The sequence below is a fragment of the Oncorhynchus kisutch genome, linkage group LG28, assembly GCF_002021735.2.
Source record: "Oncorhynchus kisutch isolate 150728-3 linkage group LG28, Okis_V2, whole genome shotgun sequence".
NCBI classification, from domain to species: Eukaryota; Metazoa; Chordata; class Actinopteri; order Salmoniformes; family Salmonidae; genus Oncorhynchus; species Oncorhynchus kisutch.
In genome coordinates, this window is record NC_034201.2 from 52151731 (window position 1) to 52163791 (window position 12061).

Genomic DNA, 12061 nt, shown 5'->3' on the forward strand with positions numbered 1-12061 from the left:
GCACCGTTCTATCGAATGCAAATTATGTCATTATTGAGACAAATAAAACAGATTCGATCTCTCCATCTACACTTTGGGAAACACTTGAAGTTGTTCTTAAAGGCTAAATAATTTCCTATTTCTCTCTAATAATTTATTTGATTTGATTTATTTTTTATTTATTTTACCTTTATTTAACCATGTAGGCTAATTGAGAACAAGTTCTCATTTGCAACTGCCACCTGGCCAAGATAAAGCAAAGCAGTGTGACACAAACAACAACACAGAGTTACACATGGAGTAAACAACACAGAGTTACACATGGAACAAACAACACAAAGTTACACATGGAGTAAACAACACAGAGTTACACATGGAGTAAACAACACAGAGTTACACATGGAACAAACAACACAGAGTTACACATGGAGTAAACAACACAGAGTTACACATGGAACAAACAACACAGAGTTACACATGGAGTAAACAACACAGAGTTACACATGGAGTAAACAACACAGAGTTACACATGGAACAAACAACACAGAGTTACACATGGAGTAAACAACACAGAGTTACACATGGAGTAAACAACACAGAGTTACACATGGAGTAAACAACACAGAGTTACACATGGAGTAAACAACACAGAGTTACACATGGAGTAAACAACACAGAGTTACACATGGAGTAAACAACACAGAGTTACACATGGAGTAAACAACACAGAGTTACACATGGAACAAACAACACAGAGTTACACATGGAACAAACAACACAGAGTTACACATGGAGTAAACAACACAGAGTTACACATGGAACAAACAAACAGAGTTACACATGGAGTAAACAACACAGAGTTACACATGGAGTAAACAACACAGAGTTACACATGGAACAAACAACACAGAGTTACACATGGAGTAAACAACACAGAGTTACACATGGAACAAACAACACAGAGTTACACATGGAGTAAACAACACAGAGTTACACATGGAGTAAACAACACAGAGTTACACATGGAGTAAACAACACAGAGTTACACATGGAGTAAACAACACAGAGTTACACATGGAGTAAACAACACAGAGTTACACATGGAACAAACAACACAGAGTTACACATGGAACAAACAACACAGAGTTACACATGGAGTAAACAACACAGAGTTACACATGGAACAAACAAACAGAGTTACACATGGAGTAAACAACACAGAGTTACACATGGAGTAAACAACACAGAGTTACACATGGAACAAACAACACAGAGTTACACATGGAGTAAACAACAGAGTTACACATGGAACAAACAACACAGAGTTACACATGGAGTAAACAACACAGAGTTACACATGGAGTAAACAACACAGAGTTACACATGGAACAAACAACACAGAGTTACACATGGAATAAACAACACAGAGTTACACATGGAACAAACAACACAGAGTTACACATGGAGTAAACAACACAGAGTTACACATGGAACAAACAAACAGAGTTACACATGGAGTAAACAACACAGAGTTACACATGGAGTAAACAACACAGAGTTACACATGGAACAAACAACACAGAGTTACACATGGAGTAAACAACACAGAGTTACACATGGAACAAACAACACAGAGTTACACATGGAGTAAACAACACAGAGTTACACATGGAGTAAACAACACAGAGTTACACATGGAGTAACACAGAGTACCATGGAGTAAACAACACAGAGTTACACATGGAGTAAACAACACAGAGTTACACATGGAGTAAACAACACAGAGTTACACATGGAACAACAACACAGAGTTACACATGGAACAAACAACACAGAGTTACACATGGAGTAAACAACACAGAGTTACACATGGAACAAACAAACAGAGTTACACATGGAGTAAACAACACAGAGTTACACATGGAGTAAACAACACAGAGTTACACATGGAACAAACAACACAGAGTTACACATGGAGTAAACAACACAGAGTTACACATGGAACAAACAACACAGAGTTACACATGGAGTAAACAACACAGAGTTACACATGGAGTAAACAACACAGAGTTACACATGGAACAAACAACACAGAGTTACACATGGAATAAACAACACAGAGTTACACATGGAACAAACAACACAGAGTTACACATGGAGTAAACAACAACACAGAGTTACACATGGAACAAACAACACAGAGTTACACATGGAGTAAACAACACAGAGTTACACATGGAACAAACAACACAGAGTTACACATGGAGTAAACAACACAGAGTTACACATGGAGTAAACAACACAGAGTTACACATGGAGTAAACAACACAGAGTTACACATGGAGTAAACAACACAGAGTTACACATGGAGTAAACAACACAGAGTTACACATGGAGTAAACAACACAGAGTTACACATGGAGTAAACAACAACACAGAGTTACACATGGAACAAACAAACAGAGTTACACATGGAACAAACAACACAGAGTTACACATGGAGTAAACAACACAGAGTTACACATGGGATAAACAACAACACAGAGTTACACATGGAACAAACAACACAGAGTTACACATGGAACAAACAACACAGAGTTACACATGGGATAAACAACAACACAGAGTTACACATGGAACAAACAACACAGAGTTACACATGGAACAAACAACAACACAGAGTTACACATGGAACAAACAACACAGAGTTACACATGGAACAAACAACACAGAGTTACACATGGGATAAACAACAACACAGAGTTACACATGGAACAAACAACACAGAGTTACACATGGAGTAAACAACACAGAGTTACACATGGAACAAACAACACAGAGTTACACATGGAACAAACAACACAGAGTTACACATGGAACAAACAACACAGAGTTACACATGGAGTAAACAACACAGAGTTACACATGGAGTAAACAACACAGAGTTACACATGGAACAAACAACACAGAGTTACACATGGGATAAACAACAACACAGAGTTACACATGGAACAAACAACACAGAGTTACACATGGAGTAAACAACACAGAGTTACACATGGAACAAACAACACAGAGTTACACATGGAACAACAACACAGAGTTACACATGGAACAAACAACACAGAGTTACACATGGAGTAAACAACACAGAGTTACACATGGAACAAACAACACAGAGTTACACATGGAACAAACAACACAGAGTTACACATGGAGTAAACAACACAGAGTTACACATGGAACAAACAACACAGAGTTACACATGGAGTAAACAACACAGAGTTACACATGGAGTAAACAACACAGAGTTACACATGGAGTAAACAACAACACAGAGTTACACATGGAACAAACAACACAGAGTTACACATGGAGTAAACAACAACACAGAGTTACACATGGAGTAAACAACACAGAGTTACACATGGAGTAAACAACACAGAGTTACACATGGAACAAACAACACAGAGTTACACATGGAGTAAACAACACAGAGTTACACATGGAGTAAACAACACAGAGTTACACATGGAGTAAACAACACAGAGTTACACATGGAGTAAACAACACAGAGTTACACATGGAGTAAACAACACAGAGTTACACATGGAGTAAACAACACAGAGTTACACATGGAACAAACAACACAGAGTTACACATGGAGTAAACAACACAGAGTTACACATGGAGTAAACAACACAGAGTTACACATGGAGTAAACAACACAGAGTTACACATGGAGTAAACAACACAGAGTTAAGTTACACATGGAGTAAACAACACAGAGTTACACATGGAACAAACAACACAGAGTTACACATGGAGTAAACAACACAGAGTTACACATGGAGTAAACAACACAGAGTTACACATGGAACAAACAACACAGAGTTACACATGGGATAAACAACAACACAGAGTTACACATGGAACAACAACACAGAGTTACACATGGAGTAAACAACACAGAGTTACACATGGAACAAACAACACAGAGTTACACATGGAACAAACAACACAGAGTTACACATGGAACAAACAACACAGAGTTACACATGGAGTAAACAACACAGAGTTACACATGGAACAAACAACACAGAGTTACACATGGAACAAACAACACAGAGTTACACATGGAGTAAACAACACAGAGTTACACATGGAACAACAACACAGAGTTACACATGGAGTAAACAACACAGAGTTACACATGGAGTAAACAACACAGAGTTACACATGGAGTAAACAACACAGAGTTACACATGGAACAAACAACACAGAGTTACACATGGAGTAAACAACACAGAGTTACACATGGAACAAACAACACAGAGTTACACATGGAGTAAACAACACAGAGTTACACATGGAGTAAACAACACAGAGTTACACATGGAGTAAACAACACAGAGTTACACATGGAACAAACAACACAGAGTTACACATGGAGTAAACAACACAGAGTTACACATGGAGTAAACAACACAGAGTTACACATGGAGTAAACAACACAGAGTTACACATGGAACAAACAACACAGAGTTACACATGGAGTAAACAACACAGAGTTACACATGGAACAAACAACACAGAGTTACACATGGAACAAACAACACAGAGTTACACATGGAACAAACAACACAGAGTTACACATGGAGTAAACAACACAGAGTTACACATGGAACAAACAACACAGAGTTACACATGGAACAAACAACACAGAGTTACACATGGAGTAAACAACACAGAGTTACACATGGAACAAACAACACAGAGTTACACATGGAGTAAACAACACAGAGTTACACATGGAGTAAACAACACAGAGTTACACATGGAGTAAACAACACAGAGTTACACATGGAGTAAACAACAACACAGAGTTACACATGGAACAAACAACACAGAGTTACACATGGAGTAAACAACAACACAGAGTTACACATGGAGTAAACAACAACACAGAGTTACACATGGAACAAACAACACAGAGTTACACATGGAGTAAACAACAACACAGAGTTACACATGGAACAAACAACACAGAGTTACACATGGAACAAACAACACAGAGTTACACATGGAACAAACAACACAGAGTTACACATGGAGTAAACAACACAGAGTTACACATGGAGTAAACAACACAGAGTTACACATGGAACAAACAACACAGAGTTACACATGGAGTAAACAACACAGAGTTACACATGGAACAAACAACACAGAGTTACACATGGAACAAACAACACAGAGTTACACATGGAGTAAACAACAACACAGAGTTACACATGGAGTAAACAACAACACAGAGTTACACATGGAGTAAACAAACAGAGTCAATAATAAAATACAAAAACTCTATATACAGTGAGTGCAAATGCGGTAGGATAAGAGAGGTAAAGCAATACATAGGCCATAGTTTCGAAATAATTACAATTTAGCAATTTAAACAATGGAGGGATAGATGTGCAGAAGATGAATGTGCAAGTAGAGATACTGGGGTGCAAAAGAGAAAGAAGAAAAATAAATGTAAAAAACAGTATGGGGATGAGGTAGTTGGATGAGCTATTTACAGATGGGCTATGTACAGCTGCTCTGACAGATGGTGCTTAAAGTTAGTGAGGGAGATATGAGTCTCCGGCGTCAGTGATGTTTGCATTTCTTTCCCGTCATTGGCAGCAGAGAACTGGAAGGAAAGGCGACCAAACGAGGAATAGCTTTGGGGGTGACCAGTGAAATATACCTGCTGGTGCGCGTGCTATGGGTGGGTGCTGCTATGGTGACCAGTGAGCTGAGATAAGGCGGGGCTTTACCTAGCAAACACTTATAGATGACCTGGAGCCAGTGGGTTTGACAATTAATATGAAGCGAGGGCCAGCCAACGAGAGCATACAGGTCGCAGCGGTGGGGAGTATATGTGGCTTTTGGTGACAAAACAGATGGCACTGTGATAGTTTGCTGAGTAGAGTGTTGGAGGCTATTTTGTAAATGACATCGCCGAAGTGGAGGATCGACAGGATAGTCAGTTTTACGAGGGTATGTTTGGCAGCATGAGTGAAGGATGCTTTGTTGTGAAATAGGAAGCCGATTGTAGATTTCATTTTGGAATGGAGATGCTTAATGTGAGTCTGGAAGGAGAGTTTACAGTCTAACCAGACACCTAGAGATTTGTAGTTGTCCACATATTCTAAGTCAGAACTGTCCAGAGTAGTGATGCTAGACGGGCGGACAGGTGCGGACAGCGATCGGTTGAAGAGCATGCATTTAGTTTTACCTTGGCCAGGTCGATGAATACAGCTGCACCGTATTGTCTCTTATCGATGGTGGCTATGATATCGTTAAGGACCTTGAGCGTGGTTGAGGTGCACCCATGACCAGCTCGGAAACCAGATTGCATAGTGGAGAAGGTACGATGTGATTCAAAATGGTCAGTAATCTGTTTGTTAACTTGGCTTTCGAAGACCTTAGAGATGCATGGTAGGATAGATATTGGTCTGTAGCAGTTTGGGTCTAGAGTGTCTCCCACTTTGAAGAGGGGGATGACCGCAGCAGCTTTCTAATCTTTGGGGATCTCAGATGATACGAAAGAGAGGTTGAACAAGCTAGTAATAGGGATAGCAACAAATTTAGAAAGAGAGGGTCCAGATTGTCTAGCCCTGCTGATTTGTAGGGGTCCAGATTTTGCAGCTTTTTCAGAACATCAGCAATCTGGATTTGGGTGAAGGAGAAATGGGGGAGGCGTTCGCAAGTTACTGTGGGGGGTACACGGCTGTTCACCAGGGTAGGGGTATACATGTGGAAAGCATGGGCAGCCGTAGAAAAATGCTTTTTAAAATTCTCAATTATCGCGGATTTATCGGTGGTGACAGTGTTTCCTAGCCTCAGTGCAGTGGGCAGCTGGGAGGAGGTGCTCTTATTCTCCATTGACTTTACAGTGGCGCAGAACTTTATGGTGTTTGTGCTGCAGGATGCAAAATTTGTGTTAGGAAAGCCAAGGCTAGCTTTTTCAAACTGCCTGTGTATATTGATTCCTAACTTCCCTGAAAGTTGCATATCGCGGGGGCTATTCGAATGTAAAATGCCACAGCTGTTTTTGTGCTGGTCAACGGCAGTCATGTCTGGAGTGAATCACGGGCTATATCTGTTCCTGGTTCTACATTTCTTGAGTGGGGCATGCTTATTTAAGATTGTGAGAAAGCACTTCTAAAGAATAACCAGGCATCTTCTACTGACGGCATGAGGTCAATATCCTTCCAGGATACTCGGGCCAGGTCGATTAGAAAGGCCTGTTCGCTGAAGTGTTTTAGGGAGCGTTTGACAGTGATGAGGGGTGGTCGTTTGACCACAGACCCATTACGGACGCAAGCAATGTGGCAGTGATCTCTGAGATCCTGGTTGAAGACAGCAGAGGTGTATTTGTAGGGCAGGTTGGTTAGGATGATATCTATGAGGGTGCCTGTGTTTACGGATTTGGGGTTGTTCCGGGTAGGTTCATTGATAATTTGTGTGAGGTTGAGGGCATCAAGCTTAGATTGTAGGATGGCCGGGGTGTTAAGCATGTCCCAGTTTAGGTCACATAACAGCCCGAGCTCTGAAGATAGATGGGGGGCAATCAATTCACATATGGAGTCCAGTGCACAGCTGGAGGCAGAAGGTGGTCTATAGCAAGCGGCAACGGTGAGAGACTTGTTTAATAAACAATGAAAAATTCAACAACATTCTGGGATTAGGACAACAGTACTACACCTCTCCATCACCAGAAATGTATAAATAAAGGCTTAGTCTTCAAACGTGGCTTTGCCTTCCTGTTGGCCCGCAGAAGGATTTTATTGGATTGGAAATCTATCTATCCTCCCTTAACCTCTCTTTGGCTCAAAGATATGCTGTTCCTAAAATTAGAAGATATTAAGTATACTATCTGAGCGTCAAGCAACTCATTTTATTCCACCTGGGACCCGATAATATCCTATTTTGAACATCTCCAAACACTTCCTTCAGATTAGTACTCTTGGCCTCACCCCCACCAATTAAGATTATTGCTATATAGGCCTATAAAATCACCTAATCATCTGAAATTGTTAGGCTATTATGTTTTCGCTTGTTTTGAAGTAGCGTTGTATCATTTTGTTTTCTGACATGTAACTCAATGACTTCCCTTTCTTTTTAAATGTGTTTGGAGGTGGGTCGAAGGGGGCCAAAAAGGGGAAAATGTGTCTTTACATTTGATCTTTCATTCAGTGTGAACAAAAATATTACACAAATATTTGGAGTAATTACACTGTTGTTTATCCAGCCTCAGTTCTCTTTTATTACAGCCATTGGCTGAAATCCTTGAGAGGTTTTCTTCCTCTCCTGCAACTGAGTTGCCACCTGTAGGTTGAATCCTTATTGGCTGAAGATATTTCAGATTTTCATTTTTTATAAATTAGTTTAAAAAATGTAAAAGCATAATTTCAGTTTGACATGATGGCGTATTGTGACACAAAATCTACATTTAATATTTTTTATTTAGGCTGTAACGACGAAATGTGGAAAAAGTCAATGGATGAGATTACTTTCTAAAGGCACTTTTGTACTTATAGCAGGGAGAGAGAGGGAGCGAAGGATAGAGGGAGGGTGTTAGTAGCCAGGAAATTATGTTATAGCAGCAGGATATGATGTCAGACTGACCAATGACCCAGGATATGATGAGAATCTCCATCCAGGTGAAGGGGGTGGTGGTCATACGATACAGCAGGGTGGGGTCTTCCTCTGGAGAGGAGAAGGAGATGAAGAACAATTAAAGTTGCAAGCAGCAATGCTGGGATTCAAGCTGTGGGCCCACTGTTCCACCATCAGGTGTAATTGGACACATCGCCCTAGAATGGGGTCAGTCTGTTATATCTGGTGTAAATCTCCTGTCTTATCTGGTGTCCTGTGTGAATTTAAGTATGCTTCCTCTAATTCTCTCTCTCCTGGAAGAACTGAGCACTAGGACCTGGCCTGATGACTCCTGGCTGTCACAAATCCATCTGGTCATGTGGCTGCTTCAGTTTCAACCCTGACCTGTTCACTGGATGTGTTACCTTGTCCCGGACCTGCTGTTTTTGACTTTGTCTCTCTCTCTCTCACTCACGCACCTGCACCTGCTGTCTCAACCTCCTTTGAAAAGCAAACTGACATTTACTCCTGATGTGCTGATCTGTTGCACCCTCTACAACCACTGTGATTATTATTTGCTGGTCATCTATGAACGTTTGAACATCTTGAATAAGAATCTGGCCTTAATGGACATATACTGTTATAATCTCCACCCAGCACAGCCAGAAGAGGACTGGCCACCCCTCAGAGACTGGTTCCTCTCTAGGTTTCTTCCTAGGTTCTTGCCTTTCTAGGGAGTTTTTCCTAGCTACCGTGCTTCACAAAATCAAATGAAATGAAATGTATTTGTCACATACACATGGTTAGCAGATGTTAATGCGAGTGTAGCGAAATGCTTATGCTTCTAGTTCCGACAATGCAGTAATAACCAACAAGTAATCTAGCTAACAATTCCAAAACTACTACCTTATAGACACAAGTGTAAGGGGATAAAGAATATGTACATAAAGATATATGAATGAGTGATGGTACAGAGCGGCATAGGCAAGATACAGTAGATGGTATCGAGTACAGTATATACATATGAGATGAGTATGTAAACAAAGTGGCATAGTTAGTGGCTAGTGATACATGTATTACATAAAGATGCAGTAGATGATATAGAGTACAGTATATACGTATACATATGAGATGAATGATGTAGGGTATGTAAACATTATATTAGGTAGCATTGTTTAAAGTGGCTAGTGATATATTTTACATCATTTCCCATCAATTCCCATTATTAAAGTGGCTGGAGTTGAGTCAGTGTGTTGGCAGCAGCCACTCAATGTTAGTGGTGGCTGTTTAACAGTCTGATGGCCTTGAGATAGAAGCTGTTTTTCAGTCTCTCGGTCCCAGCTTTGATGCACCTGTACTGACCTCGCATTCTGGATGATAGCGGGGTGAACAGGCAGTGGCTCGGGTGGTTGTTGCTTGTGAGTGCTTTTGGTGACAAGCCAAATTTCTTCAGCCTCCTGAGGTTGAAGAGGCGCTGCTGTGCCTTCTTCACGATGCTGTCTGTGTGGGTGGACCAATTCAGTTTGTCTGTGATGTGTATGCCGAGGAACTTAAAACTTACTACCCTCTACTACTGTTCCATCGATGTGGATAGGGGGTGTTCCCTCTGCTGTTTCCTGAAGTCCACAATCATCTCCTTAGTTTTGTTGACGTTGAGTGTGAGGTTATTTTCCTGACACCACACTCCGAGGGCCCTCACCTCCTCCCTGTAGGCCGTCTCGTCGTTGTTGGTAATCAAGCCTACCACTGTTGTGTCGTCCGCAAACTTGATGATTGAGTTGGAGGCGTGCGTGGCCATGCAGTCGTGGGTGAACAGGGAGTACAGGAGAGGGCTCAGAACGCACCCTTGTGGGGCCCCAGTGTTGAGGATCAGCGGGGTGGAGATGTTGTTGCCTACCCTCACCACCTGGGGGCGGCCCGTCAGGAAGTCCAGTACCCAGTTGCACAGGGCGGGGTCGAGAGGTTGATGACGAGCTTGGAGGGTACTATGGTGTTGAATGCCGAGCTGTAGTCGATGAACAGCAGTCTCACATAGTTATTCCTCTTGTCCAGATGGGTTAGGGCAGTGTGCAGTGTGGTTGAGATTGCATCGTCTGTGGACCTATTTGGGCGGTAAGCAAATTGGAGTGGGTCTAGGGTGTCAGGTAGGGTGGAGGTGATATGGTCCTTGACTAGTCTCTCAAAGCACTTCATGATGACGGAAGTGAGTGCTACGGGGCGGTAGTCGTTTAGCTCAGTTACCTTAGCTTTCTTGGGAACAGGAACAATGGTGGCCCTCTTGAAGCATGTGGGAACAACAGACTGGGATAGGGATTGATTGAATATGTCCGTAAACACACCAGCCAGCTGGTCTGCGCATGCTCTGAGGGCGCGGCTGGGGATGCCGTCTGGGCCTGCAGCCTTGCGAGGGTTAACACGTTTAAATGTTTTCCTCACATCGGCTGCAGTGAAGGAGAGTCCGCATGTTTTGGTTGCGGGCCATGTCAGTGGCACTGTATTGTCCTCAAAGCGGGCAAAAAAGTTATTTAGTCTGCCTGGGAGCAAGACATCCTGGTTCGTGACAGGGCTGGTTTTCTTTTTGAAATCCGTGATTGACTGTAGACCCTGCCATATACCTCTTGTGTCTGAGCCGTTGAATTGTTTGATTGCCTTGCGGAGGGAATAGCTACACTGTTTGTATTCGGTCATGTTTCTGGTCACCTTGCCCTGATTAAAAGCAGTGGTTCGCGCTTTCAGTTTCACTCGAATGTTATGTTTGGTGTAAAAGCAACACAGCTCTTCACTCTGAACACACCATCCCCACTGTCAAAGATGGTGGTGGCAGCATCATGGTTTGGGCCTGCTTTTCTTCAGCAGGGACAGGGAAGATGGTTAAAATTGATGGGAAGATGGATGGAGCCAAATACAGGACCATTCTGGAAGAAAACCTGATGGAGTCTGCAAAAGACCTGAGACTGGGACGGAGATTTGTCTTCCAACAAGACAATGATCCAAAACATAAAGCAAAATCTACAATGGAATGGTTCAAAAATAAACATATCCAGGTGTTAGAATGGCCAAGTCAAAGTCCAGACCTGAATCCAATCGAGAATCTGTGGAAAGAACTGAAAACTGCTGTTCACAAATGCTCTCCATCCAACCTCACTGAGCTCGAGCTGTTTTGCAAGGAGGAATGGGAAAAAATGTAAGTCTCTCGATGTGCAAAACTGATAGAGACATACCCCAAGTGACTTACAGCTGTAATCGCAGCAAAAGGTGGCGCTACAAAGTATTAACTTAAGGGGGCTGAATAATTTAGCACGCCCAATTTTTCAGTTTTTGATTTGTTAAAAAAGTTTGAAATATCCAATAAATGTCGTTCCACTTCATGATTGTGTCCCACTTGTTGTTGATTCTTCACAAAAAAATACAGTTTTATATCTTTATGTTTGAAGCC

At 41.7% G+C, this 12061-nt stretch overlaps 1 protein-coding gene across 1 annotated transcript in view; it reads right to left on the bottom strand.

Moving 5' to 3' along the window:
• The window catches only part of LOC109873346 (short transient receptor potential channel 6-like), a 42900-nt gene that overhangs the window by 16504 nt on the left and 14335 nt on the right, over positions 1 to 12061 (bottom strand). The window contains exon 8 of the mRNA XM_031807617.1: positions 8656 to 8736. Within this exon, the coding sequence (XP_031663477.1) occupies positions 8656 to 8736 (81 nt within the window). The remainder of the gene's footprint in view (positions 1 to 8655; positions 8737 to 12061) is intronic.